A 20,286-nucleotide genomic window follows, 5' to 3' on the forward strand; every position below is an offset into this window, starting at 1 on the left:
CGCAGGCGCACACCCTCATGCGGAGGCGCGCAGGCGCACACCCTCATGCGGAGGCGCGCAGGCGCACACCCTTATGCGGAGGCGCGCAGGCGCACACCCTCATGCGGGTGCGCGCAGGCACACACCCTCATGCGGAGGCGCACAGGCGCACACCCTCATGCGGGTGCGCACAGGCGCACACCCTCATGCGGAGGCGCACAGGCGCACACCCTCATGCGGATGCGCGCAGGCGCACACCCTCATGCCGATGCGCGCAGGCGCACACCCTCATGCGGAGGCACGCAGGCGCACTCCCTCATGCGGATGCGCGCAGGCGCACTCCCTCATGCGGATGCGTGCAGGCGCACTCCCTCATGCGGATGCGCGCAGGCGCACATCCTCATGCAGATGCGCGCAGGGTCACACCCTCATACGGATGCGCGCAGGCGCACACACTCATGCGAATGTGCACACCCGCATGCGGAGGCGTGCAGGCGCACCCGTCATGCGGAGGCGCACAGGCGCACACCCTCATGCGGAGGCGCGCAGGCGCACACCCTCATGCGGATGCGCGAAGGCACACCCCCTCATGCGGATGCGCGCAGGCGCACACCCTCATGCGGATGCGCGCAGGCGCACACCCTCATGCCGATGCGCGCAGGCGCACACCCTCATGCGGAGGCACGCAGGCGCACTCCCTCATGCGGAGGCGCGCAGGCGCACTCCCTCATGCGGAGGCGCGCAGGCGCACTCCCTCATGCGGATGCGCGCAGGCGCACTCCCTCATGCGGATGCGTGCAGGCGCACTCCCTCATGCGGATGCGCGCAGGCGCACATCCTCATGCAGATGCGCACAGGGTCACACCCTCATACGGATGCGCGCAGGCGCACACACTCATGCGAATGTGCACACCCGCATGCGGAGGCGTGCAGGCGCACCCGTCATGCGGAGGCGCACAGGCGCACACCCTCATGCGGAGGCGCGCAGGCGCACACCCTCATGCGGATGCGCGAAGGCACACCCCCTCATGCGGATGCGCGCAGGCGCACACCCTCATGCGGATGCGCGCAGGCGCACACCCTCATGCGGATGCGCGCAGGCGCACACCCTCATGCGGAGGCACGCAGGCGCACTCCCTCATGCGGAGGCGCGCAGGCGCACTCCCTCATGCGGAGGCGCGCAGGCGCACTCCCTCATGCGGATGCGCGCAGGCGCACTCCCTCATGCGGATGCGTGCAGGCGCACTCCCTCATGCGGATGCGCGCAGGCGCACATCCTCATGCAGATGCGCACAGGGTCACACCCTCATACGGATGCGCGCAGGCGCACACACTCATGCGAATGTGCACACCCGCATGCGGAGGCGTGCAGGCGCACACCCTCAAGCGAATGCACACACCCTCATACGGATGCGCGCAGGCGCACACACTCATGCGAATGTGCACACCCGCATGCGGAGGCGTGCAGGCGCACACCCTCAAGCGAATGCACACACCCTCATGCGGATGCGCACAGGCGCAGACCCTCATGCGGATGCGCACAGGCGCACACCCTCATGCGGAGGCGCACACCCTCATGCGGATGCGCACACCCTCATGTGGATGCGCACACCCTCATGCGGATGCGCACACCCTCATGCGGATGCGCACACCCTCATGCGGATGCACACACCCTCATGCGGATGCGCACACCCTCATGCGGAGGCGCACACCCTCATGCGGAGGCGCACAGGCGCACACCCTCATGCGGATGCGCACAGGCGCACACCCTCATGCGGAGGCGCACAGGCGCACACCATCATGCGGAGGCGCACAGGCGCACACCATCATGCGGAGGCGCACAGGCGCACACCCTCATGCGGAGGCGCACAGGCGCACACCCTCATGCGGAGGCGCACAGGCGCACACCCTCATGCGGAGGCGCACAGACGCACACCCTCATGCGGAGGCGCACAGGCGCACACCCTCATGCGGAGGCGAACAGGCGCACACCCTCATGCGGAGGCGCACATACATATGATAACTTGAAAATGTGTATTCGATAACTATAACTCTACATTCTTATATGGTACACTCATTGACCTCAAAGTGTTCAAGGGGAAAAAAAAATTTTTCTTAGCAATTATGTTTCACAAATGTCATGTCTTACATCAATGTTAAATAAGCAAACACTTCTGAAACAAATATACATTATAAATATTCATTAAAAACAATATTTATAGAAAGAAAATAGACATTTATTAAAACCCAAACAATGTACAGGTTGAGTATAACACAACATGTCAACAAAATGAAACAGATTAGCTACTGCAGTTATGAATTTCTCTGCAGGAAATGGTAACATGAACATTACTATCTCTAATATCACAAACTGAAAACGTTTGGCACCAAATGAGGGATTCAAAGCATACAAACTGCTATGAGAAGAAACTCTGTACTTTATATATAAAATTTTCGACAAACAATACTTTTGCTTAAAAAGTTTTTAGGCAGTGTATTCATATTCTGAATCTCAGGGAACAAGTCAGGAAAATTCAAAGTCATTACAAATCTTGAGGTCTGCAACACATTTTTGTACATATTAGTAGCAAAACTTACAGCATTGATAAAAAAAAATATAATTGGTATTAAACTGCTTATTGCATCTCTTTCCACAAATCAATTACATGTGATGCATTTGTGCATTTTGTGTGCGAGAATGGCGGAAAGACATGAATGTATGTTCCATCACAAAATAATTGCATAACTAAAATGACAAAAGAAGATATAAAACATTTTAAAAAAAATAAATAATTAAGCTGACCTGCAGTATAAAATAATTAACATGACTAATTTTTTTTCCTTTAGCATTTTAAAAATATACTGGGAACTTGATAATTACCCATATAAGAATTTATTTCTTATCTTCAACGATTCTAAACCATGTAGTTAACAGAACAAATTTATTAAACGACATTGATTTTTAAAATTATTTTAAACTAAAAGCTATCGTCTACGAATCGACAAAAGTGTTTCGTAAACTAACTGCGCACTATGTATTTAAAGACAGTACCACAACAACTGGTTAACATTGAAATCCACACAGCTTGATTGCACGTTTCAAGCCCTGACTCGGCTGCAAGTGTTATCTGAAAGCAGAGCACCTTCCTACAGCAGTATGAAGTACTAAGGGTGGTAATCCAAGACATTTAGCTAAGGTAGCGAATAAGCACTGCCTTGTCGGGGTACAACCGTAACCTATCTCGTGGCCCGTATTCCAGAACGGGCCAAACTGAATCCCAGTATGGCTATCAGAAAGGCAACCAGTGATATGATTGCTATGCAAAAATCAGATAGATAGCAAAATAATTACACAAATAAATAAAATGTATTCCAAGTGATAGTTTCACTATCAAACAGTTTCATGAAATTGAACAGATACGATTTTTGGCGTCAGAAGCAGGTTTGCCATCTGGATTAATTCAACGAAAATGTGCAAACTTTTACAACAGATCGGCAATGGATAGGACACTAAAATCCTTTTCCCTAAAAATAATAAGACTGGCCGTGTCATATCGTGCACCAGAAATACAGTTATGGTAGGCCTACATGTGTACCATATTCAACACCTAAACCCTTGTTCTTGTGTCTTGGAATACCTGGCCTTAGAATCATAGGCGCAGCCAGGAGGAACACAGCCCTCACCCTTTTTTTCAAAAAATTCTGCAGAAAAAGGTAAGAACCTCATTACAATATACTGTTTAATTTGGTATTTTGTTCTACGTTAGTTATCAGCAGTGCCGTAGCCAGGATTTGTGTATGGGGGGGGTGCTAAGCAGCATGCCCCCCCCCCCCCCCAGTATTAAAGCGGGGGGTCCGGGGGTCCTCCCCCGGGAAAATTTGGATTTTAAGGTGTAAAATAGTGCTATTTTAGCAGTTTTCGGTACTCAAATTTAAATATTGTAATGGTAAAAATTTTTATTAATTTTAATATGAAATTTTTTCAGTGATGAATAACAAAAGGGGGAGGGGGGGTTAGAACCCCGAACCACCCCCCCCCCCCCGGCTACGCCCCTGGTTATCAGTGAGATCTTAAAATAGCACATTTCATGCAGAAACATCAAAGCAAATTATTTTCAACAGACTATGTCATAAATGACATCCTGGCCACGCCCCTGCCGGGGGAGGTCACGGCCAGAAACGCAAGCTGTATGGTGGAAAACGGGCGTTGGCTGGCTGGCTAGTTACGGGACTACCTCACACGCTCGAGCCACTCGCCGACGTCTCGCTACGCGCCGGGCGGCGAGCAGGCCTCTACTTCTTGGCCTTCTGCTTCTGGGGCTGCTGGTCCTGGGGCTCGTGCGGCTCCGGGAGCCTCTCCCAGGACGGCTCCACGTCCCAGATCTCGCGGGCGTACTCCTCGATGGTGCGGTCGCTCGAGAACTTGCCCGACGACGCTATGTTGTGGATGGCCATCTCCAGCCACTTGGCCTGATCCTGCTCCCGGGGACAGGCAACAGACACGAGGCGTGGAGTTAGCGAATTTAGGGTTTCACGAAATACAGTTAATACAGCATTACATGGCTCAGCAGTACTGCCAACTTCCAGACACCCCCATCATCAGTAATCACATCCATCAAACAATAGAACTCATAAAATTTACGCCAAATACTAAGAGTCTAGAAAATAACGAACACACTTACACAGTAACGATCTAATCCATCCAGTAAATAGTCAAGTAATTTAAATAAAATTAAAAACAAAAGGTCTAACACAATTTTATAAAAAAAAAGTAACAGGATTAAAATTCTTTTTAAGCATTTTACGTTTATGTTATTGTTGACATTTGATAATGCAAGCATTGTATTTTTTGGATTCTTGAATCTCTCTGGGGATAAATTTATTTTTATAACTCTCTCAATAAGACAAACTGAATTCAACACACACACACACACACACACACACACACACGTGCACCAGAACGGTAGAAGATCTGAATGACCAACGCCAAGCTGAACAGGAGAGAAACAAGGATGAGAGGAAGAAGCGATAATTTCAAACGTATGAAAGAAAGCTACAGCAGAATCCTAACCCCCGCGCAGAAATGCCTAACGGCAATCCCACGGGGAACAGGAAGCAGGTGATGGAGGATATATTTTTTTAATGCAAGTGGCGCGGAGCTCACCTGGTACACCTCGCTGACCGTGTCCTGGCACTTGACGTACGCCTCGTAGTCCGCCAGCAGGTAGAAGCGGTCCCACTTGAGCAGGATGTCGGCGATGTCGCGGAACTCGTCCGGGTTGCCCGGGCTGAAGTAGCCGTTCTGGATCTGGTCGATGCACTGGCGGGCCTCGGGCAGGCGGTTGTAGTAGTCGTACGCGTCGTACCCCCGCCGCCTCAGGGCCTCCACCTCGTCCACCGTCATGCCGAAGATGAAGATGTTGTCGCGGCCCATCTCCTCCGCCATCTCCACGTTGGCCCCGTCCAGCGTGCCGATCGTCAGCGCCCCGTTCAGCTGCGCACGCGTCACGCACGGCCCACCATCACCTCACCACACCGTCCTCACTTGCGGTTAGGGACGACATTACACGGTGGATTGCGATGGAACCGAAACAGCACCAGAAAGCAAGTTATCTCAAAGAAGTAAATTCAACCAAATATTACTTTAAATCATACCAAAAAAAAAAAGTAACCTTTTAACGTTTGAAATTCAAGGAACCTCCTTATTTCCGGACAAAAAAAACGGTTCTAAAGTGCATGGATCAAAAAAATTAAAAAAAAAAAAAAAAAAAAAAAAAAACTGAGCATCTCTTATTGAATCACTTTCAAACCGCAAATGCTCGCTAATTTTTTTTTCATTGCTCTGAATGTATCTGTTTTATAGACCAATTCTTTACAAATTATTTTATCCTAAAAATGGAGCACATAAATTTTTTTTCCACTATTTTGGTGGGGGCAGGTATTAAAAAACAGATTAAAAAAAAAAATAAACACTAAATATCTTGTCTCTACTGGTAGTATGTCTCATGCTTAGATTGTAGTGAAGAGTAAATGGAGACCACTGATGCCAGAATTGATGCTACCTGACTTGTTAACTTTAAAAGTATTAATTTGTATACCATTTTTCATTATAATAAGTTTTAACATTTTCCAATTTTATTATTTGTTGATTTTTTTTTGAGACCATAAAGTAGTGCACACACAAAGACAGCACTAACAGCAGAAACTATGCATTGTATAGAGAGCAAATTCCCATTTAAACGCACACTGCAAACTAAGGATGAGACACACTATAGCTAACACAGCAGTAGTATCTGGTGGCCAGACTGCACATGCTCTTACTTCCTTCTTTCCTCAGTTCTCTCTGTTACTTCTATCCCACACAAAGTTTTTTTTTCCCCTTGTCATATCGCTCGCGCCATCAAGAGTAACCAACAGATCGGGGGCAAATAATTTAAGTTATGCCCCTTTCCCAATCACGGTAAGTATCAACTAATAAAGAAGAAAATAACTACCATTCAAAATAAACTAACCTCATGAGCAACAGAACGCAACCCCCCTAATACAGAATAGTTAGAATTCGAAGACCAACCTCTAACAATCGTTCTATAAACATTTAAACTTGCACGACACAAAAAAAAATTATCAAACCTAAAATATAAATACAGTAAACTCCCTATTATCCGCGGGCGGATGATCCGCGGTGCGGATTATCCGCGCATGTTACAAAAAAATACAGCACATGTATTTTATTACAAGTGAGCAAATTTGAACTCTACTGACGAGTGTATTGTGTGCAGTATACAGTAAAACGCCACAGGCCTTCTCGGAACTCAAGCGGTAGGCTGGCATGCGTTGCTATTTTTGTCTCTGTCGCACTGCGTTTCTAGTCGTATGGTTGAGAACTTTTATGTTCACATTACTGAAATGTATTGTATGTTAATTATTCAGTAAAATACTACAATTTTAGCATCATTTAAAATTTTTTGCTGTTAATTGTAACTTTTACTGTACATAAAGGTCTATATTTTTAAGTTGAAATTGTTTCCTTTTTTGTTTCCCATTTTCGGCTCTTTTGCTGATTATCCGCGATTTTCACTATCCGCGGTGGCCCTGCCACTTAATTTCGCGGATAATCGGGAGTGTACTGTATATATATTAGAAAAATAAGAAATAATCAATACTAATTGATGTAAATGTAGAGCTATGTGTGTGAAATTTCAATGTTTGAACGTTGATGTAATGAAAGAGTTTAACAAATACATTTTAAACCAGCTAAAGAAATGTACAAAAAATTGGTTCACCCTACTTTAGGTATTAAAATAATCATTGACGTATATACATCCAGTGCTGCCACACTGTCGCAACCACGAAACGACTGTCCCGTGCTGCCACGCTGATACCAATAGAAAAAAGGTCTGTCCAGCGCACCTCCAAGGGCGGGCTTAAGGGACATCTGTGTTCCAACCTAAGGTCTGCACCCTCTACCTGTCCTCACAAATGTGCACCCTTTCAGGGTAGATTGGAAGTCGGCTTACAGAACAGTTTAAAACTTCCAGAGCAAGTAACATTCAGACAGAGCTGTCAAGGGGATTACTACCCCTTTTTAATCGGGAAGGTGTTACAGCTTCAGCCATGACCAGAGGCTAGGGCTACCCAGCATAGTCACCACCTCAGCCCCCTGCCTCGCTCGGCTGACCAGACAGTCGGCTGTGTCCTGAGCCCCTTAGACCTTGTCAACGCTGCTGGCGTCTACCCTGATCTCCCACTACACCCCGAAAAAGCAGTCATGGGGATTGCCGACAGAAGTGAAAGCTTAAATCTTTGTTTTTTAAATGTGTGAAATATGACATAATTTCTACGTCAAATATAAGTAAGAAAACTATTGTGGCATTATTTCACTAGCATGTCGGTGACGCGAACCCGTAAGTTTTGCCCCTAACGAAAATCGCTCAATGCGGTTAAGGGGTCATCCATTAATAACGTGATGTTTTTTTTTTTAGCAAATTTTTAACCCCCCCCCCCCCCCCCCCCCCCTAGTGATTTGTGGTGAGGTTTCAGACTAACCCCCCCCCCCCCCTCCAATAAATCACGTGTATTATTTTTTGGTACAAAATATTTTTAAGCAAGCCGAGCCCGGGTGGTTCATGTTGCGGCGGGCGGGGGATATTGTTGCCTGCCTACGGCGAGTCAAGGTCACGCGTCGCTTTTCGGTTTAGTAGAAATCGGGCGAAAAAATAAATACACGTGATCTCTCTCTATACCCCCCTCCCCCTTTGTGATGTTTCGTGATTTTTCCCAACCCCCTCTCCCCCCCCCCCCCCCCCTTTTCAAGCCTCACGTGATTAATGGACGATCCCTAAAGAAGTTTTCACTTCAAAAAAAAATTGATTGCAGCGTGTGAGGGTGGGCGGGCTCACCATGAACTTCATGTTGCCCGTGCCGGAGGCCTCCGTGCCGGCGGTGGAGATCTGCTCGCTCAGGTCGGCCGCCGGGATGATCCTCTCGGCCAGCGTCACGCGGTAGTTCTCCAGGAAGATCACCTTCAGCTTGTCGCCGACTATCGGGTCGCTGTTCACCACCTTGCCCACCGCGCAGATCAGCTTGATGATCTTCTTGGCGACGTGGTAGCCCGGCGCCGCCTGGCGGGGGGGACATACAGCACTCCGTACATGCCCAAACAACTTTCAACAAGTTACTCGTTTTAAGAAAATGCATATCCAGGTTTTTTTATTTTTTTTTTTCTACATCTCTTTATCATGGTTCTATGTATGTATATTACTTTCTTTTTTGTTTTACTGTATTTTGGATAAAATTTTCTTCTTTTGCCAAAATATCTTTAGGATAAAAATGCTCAACTAATATTTTATTTCATTAGTAACACTTATAAATACATAATTCAAAATTCTGTAATTTTAAACAACTTTTTTCAATCAAACAACAATTCAAACCCCCCCCCTCCCTTTTTTTTTTAAAAAAAAAGTTACTCTCTGGGTTAAGACGACCCCCGATTTTTGGGTGGTCTTCCAATGATTCCCTTCTGATTTTCGAGTGAATATGGTATTTTATTGTTAACGCTTGTGACGTACATACCAACATTTTCATTGAGGGATAGATTCACATTACTATTTGCGATTTGAAATTGAGATACGGATACGAGAGAATAAAGATTTGACCCATTTACTAGTAGCAACAATTACGAATTAGAATAAAAAGAAATGGCCATGTCATAACACAGATTTTACCAATCACATTAAATCCAGGAAGATTTAACTAAGGATGTCACACACTAACATGTCACACAAGCACTGTGTCTTCTGTGTGTTCAACAGTCATAGGGATAGGTCTGGCAACTTGCCCTCATTCAGTGTCCGCTTAGTGAACTTACGGCACTAGCAGTAGTTGGGTCCATTATTAACACTGTTTTAAATAGGAATTTCGTATAAAAGTGGACATATTTGTTAAAACTCTCGTTTAAAACTTTGTTTACAGTTCAGGATTTTTAATTTATTTGGGAGCTTTGTAGAGGTAAAATGCATAGCAATAACTAGTAATTTTGCTGTAATCGTCAGTTAAAAGTTGGGGAGTGTTGAGAATGCAGATACCAAAAAAACTGGGACTTCCATAAAAAAAATAATTATGTTTCAAATGTTAATTGCGCATTTAAATCAAGAATATTCATTCGCTATACATTTTAATCTTTAAGCAAGTGTAATTCTTTCAAATGTGATTTTTTTATATCCAGTAATTCATCTTAATTTAAGTAAACCCAATGGTAAACAGATACTCCTCTTAATTTTAGCATTTACATTCAAGAGCTTTTCTTACATCTAATAAAATTTTTAGGCATTACAATTAATACATTATCTCCCTTCTTTGAATGATTCCCATTTATTACTTATTAATGAGATAAAAAAAATTAATTTTTAAAATAAAAATTACGGTAACAACCAGGCATTCTCTATCATCCTTTCAGCTCAACTGTCAAATACAGATAAATTTTTATAGCATTGGTAAGGATTAGGTACTTACCAAGCACCCAAAAAAAAAAAATTACAAAATACACATATGGAATCAAAAATTAAAACGGAATTATCAATTATGTCATATACGCAGGGGCGTAGCCAGGGGGGAGGGGTTTTTAGGGGTTCAAACCCCCTCACCCCCTTTTTAGCACCAAATTTTTAATTAATTTCTTATTCATCACTCAAACAAATTTCAAATTAAAATTAATAAAAATTTTTACAATTACAATATTTAAATTTAAGTACCGAAAACTGCTAAAATAGCAATAGTTTACACCTTAAAAATCTTCATTTTCCCGGGGGAGGACCCCCGGACCCCACCGCTTTAATACAGAGGAGGGGGCATGCTTCTTAACACCCCCCCCCCCCGCCATATACAAATCCTGGCTACGCCACTGCATATACGAAACGTCCACTCATCACAACGCTAACAACGGGCTCCACCACTACTAGCTCCGTTAGACCGCAGGTCTTGCGACAAATGGAATACTTCTTTCCATACGGAAACTAGACTACGAAAGAGTTCTGATCAGTCGATTGACTCAAACTTTTGATAAAACAATTGACAGTCTATGGCCTCAAGATAAAACAATTGACAGTCTATGGCCTCAAAGATTTTCACCATAAGTTAAACTAATGACACAAGGTTAACCACTAAGTATAATATTGCGATGGAGGAGCGGCACGGTGGAGGCGTACATCTCCGAGGAAGCCCTGCTGCGACGCCGAAGGCAAGAGGACAGTGACGCCGACGTACCTTCCCTCCGACCATGATGGTGCGCGGCGTGAACGGGGCCGCCGGGTCGCGCTTAATGCGGTTGTACAGCGTGATGATGTGGAGGCAGTTCATGAGCTGCCGCTTGTACTCGTGGATCCTCTTCACCTGCGGAGAGAAGACAACGCGTCAGCGCCAACTTTGAATATATATATACCGTATAGAAGTCGCCAGCCCAGGTTAAAATTTCTATTACAGTTTGAGGTTAGTTGGTTAATTCACCGCCGCAATCGCCACCATCTCTAGGGCATCGTCTTGTGGTGGTTCCTAGCGGACAAGTGTCGAACTCTTCAGACACCCCTTCCTCCCTCCCGTTGAACGACCTCGAGCTGCAGTGAATGATAGGTGGGGGGTGCGGGAGATTGACAGCGGGCAACAGTGCTGCGCTCTAACGTGCAAATAACAACTAAGACGATACAGGGGCGTTACGGCAGCGCCCTGCAGCCGGTGAAGTTCCCAAGCTGCTCATCATACGCTCCTGAAAAACGTAGAGTAAATCCTATCCACTCGCGACTTCTATACAGTATATATATTCAAAGGCGCCACCCAACACGGGACATATGTGCCACTTGGCACCACAGGGTTCCCACAGTCAGTAAAGGTAAGGAAATATGCCAAGTGAGGCAAACGACGGACAAATCTGCAATGGGGTATATCGCAGGTGAAAATTTAAAAAAATTGTTTTCCACACTATTAAATTAATATTTAAAGTATGCGTCATGTGGGAGACCTAACCTCCGCTATACTTATTCCGTATCGTAAGCCATTTCACTATATCTTCGTGAACACGGGGGGGGGGGGGGGGGGGGGGAAAGGGAAAGGGGTGTAGTCTTGTGTGAAGCTTCGACTGAGCTATTTTTTAACATTCAATTTGACTTCACCGGGAAATTTGCTCGTTTTATATGAAACTTCAGTTGTGAGGCATAACTTAAGCGTCTGACGTGAAGCTTCGCATTTGTTGCAATGCTTTTTAAACATTGCAAGCCTAAGATTTGCTTATGAAAATATATACACATATATATTTTTAAGTTGTACATGTTTTGCTTGAATAAAGTTTGTTACTTAAAAGAAAATCAAGAGGTGACACACCAGTTAGCTTTTATGAATGCTTAATATTAATATTATCCATGGTTATTTTATCATTTTTATTCGAGGATGTTATACATAATTGGTTAATCATAGGCCTGTACGTATATTCAAATTTTCGAATACAAATACTACGTATTTGTATAAGATTCAACCTCCAATACTAACACTTAGAAATAGTAAATATTCGTTTCCTTGCAAATATTGGACATATCATACCTCATGAGTTTGTCTTATACCAACATTCACTGTTGAGGTTAAGACTTTTTGCAATATAAATACCTTTTTTTATGTTTTAATGGGGCTTCATAAACATAAACATTGACAATAACCTACATTTTAAACATGCAAAAAGTGTTCTTTTTTTTTCCACTACTTTTTCGTTAAACAGTAACGGAAAAATTGCGTGAACGATCCAAAACATGATACATTTGTAATTTCAAACTTTAAAACAACATATTGTTTGTATTCATTTCAACACACGCACCAGAAGCGGGAAAAAAATAAAAAAAGTCAACAACCATGGACTACAACACCAAACAACACGGACACACTATTGAGATGTGCATTAAAAGAAGTAAACGTCATGTATCAACGCCGCATAAATCGATAGTCACAATCGATCTAACACCAAGTGATACAAGAGCAGCTTACTTGCTGTATACATCTATGACAAAACAGACGTTGGGAATCAAAAAAATATAAAAAAAAGAGTAAATAATGATATAAGATTCCAGATGAAATTAGCAAGAATTGTTTTTATAATGTTGCTCAACCAAAATACAAATTACCTGGCGGCCGTTAACAATGAATACTTGTAAATATCTAGGGTTTAAATATGTTAATATGAACTCATACAATCACTAATTTGGGAGTAGGTACAGCATTAAAAAAATTGAAACGTTTTTCATAAAATCTATTGCAATTGATTTCACTGTATTTTGTGGTTGGCTAAAATTTTCTGGTTCAATATGTAGAGTACCAGGCTGTAGAAAATACGACAAATAATAAATTAAAGTTTGGTTGGTTAGGTTAACTGCTTAAAAAAATTATTTCATAATTTAAAAAAAAAAAAAAAAATATTTTTTTTCCCTTATAATTATTGTAGCTGACGTAACTTAACCAACCTTTCACTTGAGTATTATTTGCCTAATTTTCCCAAAGTTGTTACATGATGTGAATTTTTTTTTTTTTTTAGTTGGATTCTAATTATGATGATTCGCGGATAATTTTACATTCGTAATTGATTCGAACTAAAAAAAAAAAATTGATTCGCACAGGCCCAGTTGATCACTTAATCAGCTGAAACATTAAAAAATGTTAAAACAATTTTTTTTTTAACTTCAATCCTGTAATTTATAAAAATAATTAAGTGTAACACAACTTCGCAGCGAACGCTACTGGCAGTTCAATTGTCACGATTATTTCAAACGTTCCTGAGTCGATGTACGCTTCGCATCAGGCCTGGAGGGGGTCGTGGGGGGAGGGGTGGGACACTCGCCTGGATGTCGGAACAGATCAGGCCTAGACCGAGGGTCGGGGGTTGGGGGGACAACTCACCTGGATGTCGAACAGCGATGCAGGGTTGACCTTGACGCCGTAGTCGCGCTCCAGCTCCTGGGCCAGCCGCATCTTGTTCTCCTGCTTGACCTTCTGCACGGCGCGCTGGAAGGCCGGGTCCTTTGCGTGCTGCCTGAGTTGCGCCAGCTGGTCCAGGTGCACCACCCAGCCGTCACCTATTTTCTGCAATAGGAATTAATTAATAGGAATTAACAGACAACCAAAGTTGGTAAAGCATAAATTCAATCAATATATTAAAAAAAAATTTCAAACAAATACACAGTATTCAATAATAATACAAACACGATACAGAAAATAATCGTTTAATTTATCAACATAATCGCGATGCATAAAAAAATTAATAGTGAGAATAAATACATGTGACAATGTTTATTACTATAATTTTTTTTATGTTAATTTATTTTACTAAATAATGACGTTAGAATTTCTGGACACGGCACGGGAGCAGCTGCAAAACGCACTCGCGCTCCCGGGAGGAACGCGAGGAGGGAAGGACGAGAGATACGAAGGGAGCCAGCTCGGCACTACACTGCGTGCAATAGGGCGAGCTAACGATATCGATATTCGACTACAGGAATCATCGTGGCCAGGATCTAGATTAGAGATGTAATAGTAACGAAAAAAAGTGTACCCGTATGTATTCGTTAATATATCAATTAGTACTCGTTACTTTCGTATCGTTACTCGTTACTTCTGATACCATACTATGTTATGTAACAGCAACGAATTGAGTCGTATTTCGTACGCGTACAGTATGACGTCGCGTAAATAATAATAAATCGAATATAAACAATTAAAAATATTTGATAATTAACAGCTTTTGTTAACCAAGAAACAATTAAATCTCATTAGAGCGGCTTTATTATAATATCTCTTTTAAGATAAGAACAAAAAAACGTGAAAATACGCGATAATAAAAAACAAAAACATACATATTTATAATTTGTAAAAAATACTTTCTTACGTTGTTTCTGTTCCAATCTAAAACTTTGTCTACACACACAATACCTTTAATAAACAGTAAAACAACTTGGACGACGAATTTCTAAATTATACTTTTCTTAATAAACAAACATCGTTCTTTGTAACGAATAAGCGCGCGCATGCGTAAAACATACGAAAGATGCGAGTAACGAAATGCATTCGTGTGTAACGTTTCGTTACTCGTTACTAGATGCCGCACCCGTTACTCAGTAACGAATACATACGGTTTGCTACAGCTCTAATCTAGATCAATATGTAGAGTCAGGGCCGCAACAAGGGGGGGGGGGGGGGGGTAGGCAAGCGGGGCATACGCCCCCGGCGCAAAGCTGTGGGGGCGCCGAAATCGCTTGCATTGTAATTCCTTCCTAATGCAACTGGTAACTGGTAAAAAGTTTTTTTTAACTTGCATGCCAGGAATGTCTAATCTGATTTACAATACAACGTCTCAACATATATTTAATGAACAAGTCTAGTAATGATACGGACCACTTTATGGACATAGTGGGTTCGTGCATGGAAGTTACAGTAGCACAGAAACTGTTACATGTAGGTATGGAAATTTGCTTAAATAGCACCATTTTTCCGTGGGAGGGCCCCCGGACCTCCCCGCTTTATTGGTGTGGTATGTACAAAATAAAAGGGGGAGGGGGGGGGGGGCACGAATCCATTCATGCCCCGGGTGCCACAGACTCTAGTTGCAGCCCTGTGTAGAGTAGCCAAACATTAATGATACCAACTAGCGCTGGCTACATTTTTATAAACTGCACACAAGGGCAAAGAAGACGAGCAGATAAAGGTTATAACATTTGAAAACATCTTTAAAAAAATGTAAAAATAAGACAACTTCGTATTTTGGATGATTAAATAAACAAGTGGTAATATCCGAATGAATATTCGATTTCAACTTCAAAATACATTGTTTTATACGGAAAAACCCACCTACACAAAGCACTCGGAATCTAACAGCGGGACGAAAAACATCATGCAACGTTTATGCAAGAATTTTTTGTCTCCAAATTTTGATGCCCTAAAATAACAAGTGAAAAGAAAATTATAACGGAGACATTAATAAGGAAAGTGAATAAATACAGTTATGAAAACAAAAAATATATAAATAGAAATAACTATATGTCCTTTATGGGATTCAGAAGCCCCTCACTGAGGGTACTCACTTGCACTAGCAAAATCATGACAGTGAAACGAGGTGGATAAACGTATAACACCAAAACAGTGTTTTGTGTTTAAATTTTTTATGTATTTTAAAGTTTCCTGCTTATTTCATGCATATAGACAGTATACAACATACAAGCACCCCATCTAGTCAGCACTAGTCAGTTGTTAAACCCCACCCGGCGAATTTCCGGAGGCCCCCCCTGCGAATCCTACAGATTTGCGCCCCTGAAGAAGGAAACATGAAAAATAAGGTCATGAAGAAAGATAAAAAGAAAAATAAAATACACAGAATACTGATGTATGCTATGAACTGGGGCTAGGTGCAGGCTGTGATGAATGATAACTTTTGATTGCTGGACTCAGGGTCTAAAGAACTAGTGGTGAGCCTAACAAGTGTCACAGGTACCCTTGGACAAAAAGAGAGAGAGCTTTTGCTGCCTGTCTGACTTGTGAACTAGGGATGTGCGAGTACCCGATATTTTCAGGTACGGTTCGAATCCACAATTACCCGAACCCGGAATCGTTGTACGTACATGGATTCGAACAGTATTACGAATATTCAACAAAGTTATAAATTAATCTATTACGGCTGAAAAATACTAGCAGTGAAAAATAAAATTAGGCTACTATTACGTAAGTATTTATAATATGATGTATCAAAGAAAGATATGTAAATCAAATAATTAACACAGTGACATTAAAAGAATTTCGAGATTTTGAGAGCTTAAACTATAATTACGAATTTCGTCGTATAGCAAACTATAAACTAAAAACAATTACATACCTACAAGAAAAAAAGTCTTGGCTATTTACTGGAGAAAAAATGGTTTCGTTTGCTGAAACGTTTATAAAACTGAGATGTCCCTGTGGCGTGCAGTTTATTACGATGGAGTTGGAGAATGTGTTTTGGTGTTCATATTTTAAAGTGTTTATTATTAATTAAGTTTACATAATTATAAATATTTCAATCTCAGTGTAATAAATAATTGCCAGTAGTTACAGTTAGAAAAAAGAGAACACACATTATTTAAAATTAATAAGTTATTTTTAATTATTCTGTGCTTAATGTTCGGAATTGGATTCATATCTCAAATACTGCCAGGGATTCGAATCGGATTTGAACCGAACTGAAAATCAAGGATTCGCACATCCCTATTGTGAACATTAAAAAACTTGCCATGGTTTTTAAAACTTTGTCATGGCATTTAACTACGTTAATTTCAGAGTGAGAAACGTCCACATATTTTTTGCATAGCGTACAAAAAGCCGAAAACGTATCCTTACCAGCTCTCAGCCACAATTTCCATTCCTCCTCTTCCAACCAAACTATCGTGAAAATGAATCTTTCCTGGCATTTTTATTGCTGATAAAACACTGCAAAATACCAACTGAAGGTGTGCTGAAGACGAATACCCCAAATTTATTGACACTTAAATTTTCACATGCAAACACTCAATGAAAATACACAACAAAATAAAAAAAACCTTGAAAACACATTGTTTTCGTAAAAACATGTCCTTAAACCAACTCAACATCTTACCGTTACACTAGTTATTTTTTATCAGTAACTTGTTGCACAGAAAACGTCAATTAGGCAATAATTTACTCATTGTTTGCTTCTACTGCGTACAAAAATATTACAGCTAACCACACAGCCGTCGTCACATGTTGCATAGACTTGCACCGCCATGTTGTCAACATAATGCTTCACTACACATAATGCCACACATAACAAGACACTTGCATGATGAAACATATTCAATATTTACATTCTTTGACTACTGTATTTGTTTACACTCGAGTAGGTTAGTTTTCGCTGAAAAGTGGAAAAAAAAAGAATGAAAATTTTAATATAAAATGAAGCTGTAACGTATGATAAAAAAAAGGCCTATGTGTTGCTAACAACCACCCAAGTTGTAGATTTAAAATTATTTCTCGCAATGTAACGAAAAATAAAAAAAAAACTGTGACCTATATGGGCACTTTCGTGACTTATTCGTGACTATGAGTTCAATGTTGTGACTTTTTCGTGACTTCTGTGAACGGCAGACACCCTGTTATAGTTTGAAATAATTATATAAATATGTCATTTTTACTATAAAGAGTACACAATGTTGATTATAGACAAGAATACGATTTAAATGAGAAAACAGTATTCGTGGAAGCCCACTTGTTACCTCGAGAACACCGTGCCTATCCCCCCCCCCCCCCCCCCACTTACCTCGGCGATGATGTCAGCCAATGAAGGGTTGCATAGCAGCAGCCACCTGCGCGGAGTGATGCCATTGGTTTTGTTCTGGAACTTCTCCGGCGTCATCTCGTAGAAGTCTTTGAAACTGCAACAAGCATTCCTCAATTCAGACGGGTAGACACCTCTCCCCCGCCCCCTTTTTCCCCCCTTAAAGTACTGGACAAATGGGCCCATGAAGTTTAGATTTCTTAAGGTGCATTATGAAAAAAATTACGAGTGAATTTTTACGATATGTGCGGACCATGCAACACAATTTTCACAGAAATGAAAAAAAAAGTTACATCCATTAAAATTATGAGTGTGCTCTTAAATCTTATACTTTAGTAATTAATATTGAATACTGGACCATAAAATTTTCCAAATGTATTTACATAAGTAAGGTTATGTTCCTGTATGTATAATTTATTTGCATGATAAATGATTACATTATTATTTAATAAATAATTCAAATTAATGAATTAGAATAATAATTCAGCATATTTATTTATTTTCATTAATAATTAAAAATTTACCTGAATTTTTACTAAATAAAATAAGTAATTTAATACACATGTTCTCTAATAATAATAATAAAAATAATAATAATAATATTGAATACTGCTTTTTTTAATTTAAACATAATATTTTTTAATTTTATAATTTACTAACCACATCTATACTATCACACCAGTCCTTTTTTATTACTGTAGTTCTATTAATTATTTTAATGAAAAATTCAAGTTAGTTTTTTATTACTCCAAGTTCGTATAACTTCTAATGCGTGACATACAGCGTAAAACCAGTAATGGTTTTTATGTCCAAGACAATGATTTAAATCAACCACCCCCATTTGCAAGAATCATTCGGAGAACATAGTTGGACGTAGTTACGCAAAAAAGGAACAAACCCACAACTTTGTTATATTTTATTTGAAAATAAATTAAAATAGTACAAGGTTGATTGTACCGTCGTTGCTATTATTACATCAGTGTTTATACCAGACCATAAAAATTATACCCGCATTATGTCATCAACACGAGAATTACAATTTATAGTTAACTTTTAACTTCTAAATACTCAGAAGAGGTTTCATGTGGGTCGGTTCCTTTTTTTTCGCCATAACTACGTCCAAATCCGTCCACGGCGACTGGCACGCACACTGAGTCCTTGAGTATCTGGGAGTGGATGGCGGCGACTCCGTTCACGGCGTGGGAGCCGACGATGGACAGGTGGGCCATGTTGATCCGCTTGCCCCCGTCCTCCTCCACCATGGACATCCGCCGGAGCCGGTCCAGGTCCCCGGGGTACCTCCGCTTCACTTCCTGCGGGACACAGTGCGGGCGTCGACACCCGGGGAGCGACAACTGTCGAGGTCATGGGGGCGAGAGACTGGATGACGGGACAGTTTTTTGGTGCAGGCCTTTGCGAATACGTACTAGTTTTCAATGCGAAGCGAATACCAAATTAAATGTTTAAAAACAGGAATTAAAGCCCCCACCCGCCTCCACAACAATGGATAATGATTTGTTTATCGATACTTTTTGTTTGTTCGTAAGCTTTCGTCAGGTACTGTTGCGTCGAACGGCGAGTATTGATTTGCTTATTGATACTTTTTGTCTATATGTATAAAAAAAATGTCATTCTGCACACTCATTTCCTAATTCATGTTATACTGTTTCATTTTTATATATATATATATCAACTGTGATGTTTATCGTATCTGATATTTGTGTTACTGTACATGACCCTCACTCCCCTTTCCGTGTGAAGGCCGGAGTGGATATGCCTACCTCAACCCTAACTAGTGTTGGTAGCGATGGTTTTGGAGTGTCCACGGTAGCAGCACGAATAACAACTTTCCTTGTCTCATATTTGTCGTGCCCACCGCCCAAGCCTTCAGCTGTTGGCGGGTACGTAACAAATTCAAAATAAGATAAACATTAAATTTGCGTTCTGTGACGACGGTGCTCGCCACTCGGGCCTGCTGCGCGGCTCGGGGACGCACAAGACGTGAGCGTGGCACTAAGGGGCGCAACAACTAAATTTCCAAAGGGGGAAGGGGGGGGGGGGGGCAAAATACCTTTTTATAAAGAATCATCAATCCCCCTTATTGAAGCGGGGGGTCAATTTGTATTTCAAGGTGGAAAATGGTGCTATTCAAGCAGTTTTACTATCTAAAAATTGATCACACAGCACTTTCTTCGCCCCCGTTTGCACCCAAAATCAAGGTTTCAGAGGGGGGGGGGGAAAATACCCTTGCCCCCCCCCCCCCCCCCCTTGTTGCGGCCCCATGCGCGGGACGGCAGTTACCTCGAGGTGCAGGAAGTTGATGTGGTAGATGATCTCCATGTGGCGAGGCAGGATGTTCTGCAGCAGGTCGCACGGCCACCGCTCCAGCGCCTCGGGCAGCACCGTGTGGTTGGTGTACGCGCAGGCGCGCACCGTGATGTCCCACGCCTGCGGACACAGTCGCC

The 20,286-nt window shown here is 42.1% G+C and overlaps 1 protein-coding gene across 1 annotated transcript in view; it reads right to left on the minus strand.

Moving 5' to 3' along the window:
* Positions 1 to 2,194: 2,194 nt before the first annotated feature.
* The window catches only part of LOC134541429 (glycogen phosphorylase), a 48,472-nt gene continuing 30,380 nt past the window's right edge, over positions 2,195 to 20,286 (minus strand). Inside the window, exons 8-15 of the mRNA XM_063384874.1 lie at positions 20,123 to 20,269; positions 18,971 to 19,134; positions 17,804 to 17,918; positions 13,405 to 13,587; positions 10,741 to 10,866; positions 8,379 to 8,600; positions 5,144 to 5,473; positions 2,195 to 4,455 (exon numbers count right to left, since the gene is read on the minus strand). Of these exons, the coding sequence (XP_063240944.1) occupies positions 4,273 to 4,455; positions 5,144 to 5,473; positions 8,379 to 8,600; positions 10,741 to 10,866; positions 13,405 to 13,587; positions 17,804 to 17,918; positions 18,971 to 19,134; positions 20,123 to 20,269 (1,470 nt within the window). The 3' untranslated portion in view covers positions 2,195 to 4,272. The remainder of the gene's footprint in view (positions 4,456 to 5,143; positions 5,474 to 8,378; positions 8,601 to 10,740; positions 10,867 to 13,404; positions 13,588 to 17,803; positions 17,919 to 18,970; positions 19,135 to 20,122; positions 20,270 to 20,286) is intronic.

The sequence above is a fragment of the Bacillus rossius genome, chromosome 18 (genome assembly GCF_032445375.1).
Source record: "Bacillus rossius redtenbacheri isolate Brsri chromosome 18, Brsri_v3, whole genome shotgun sequence".
NCBI lineage: Eukaryota > Metazoa > Arthropoda > Insecta > Phasmatodea > Bacillidae > Bacillus > Bacillus rossius.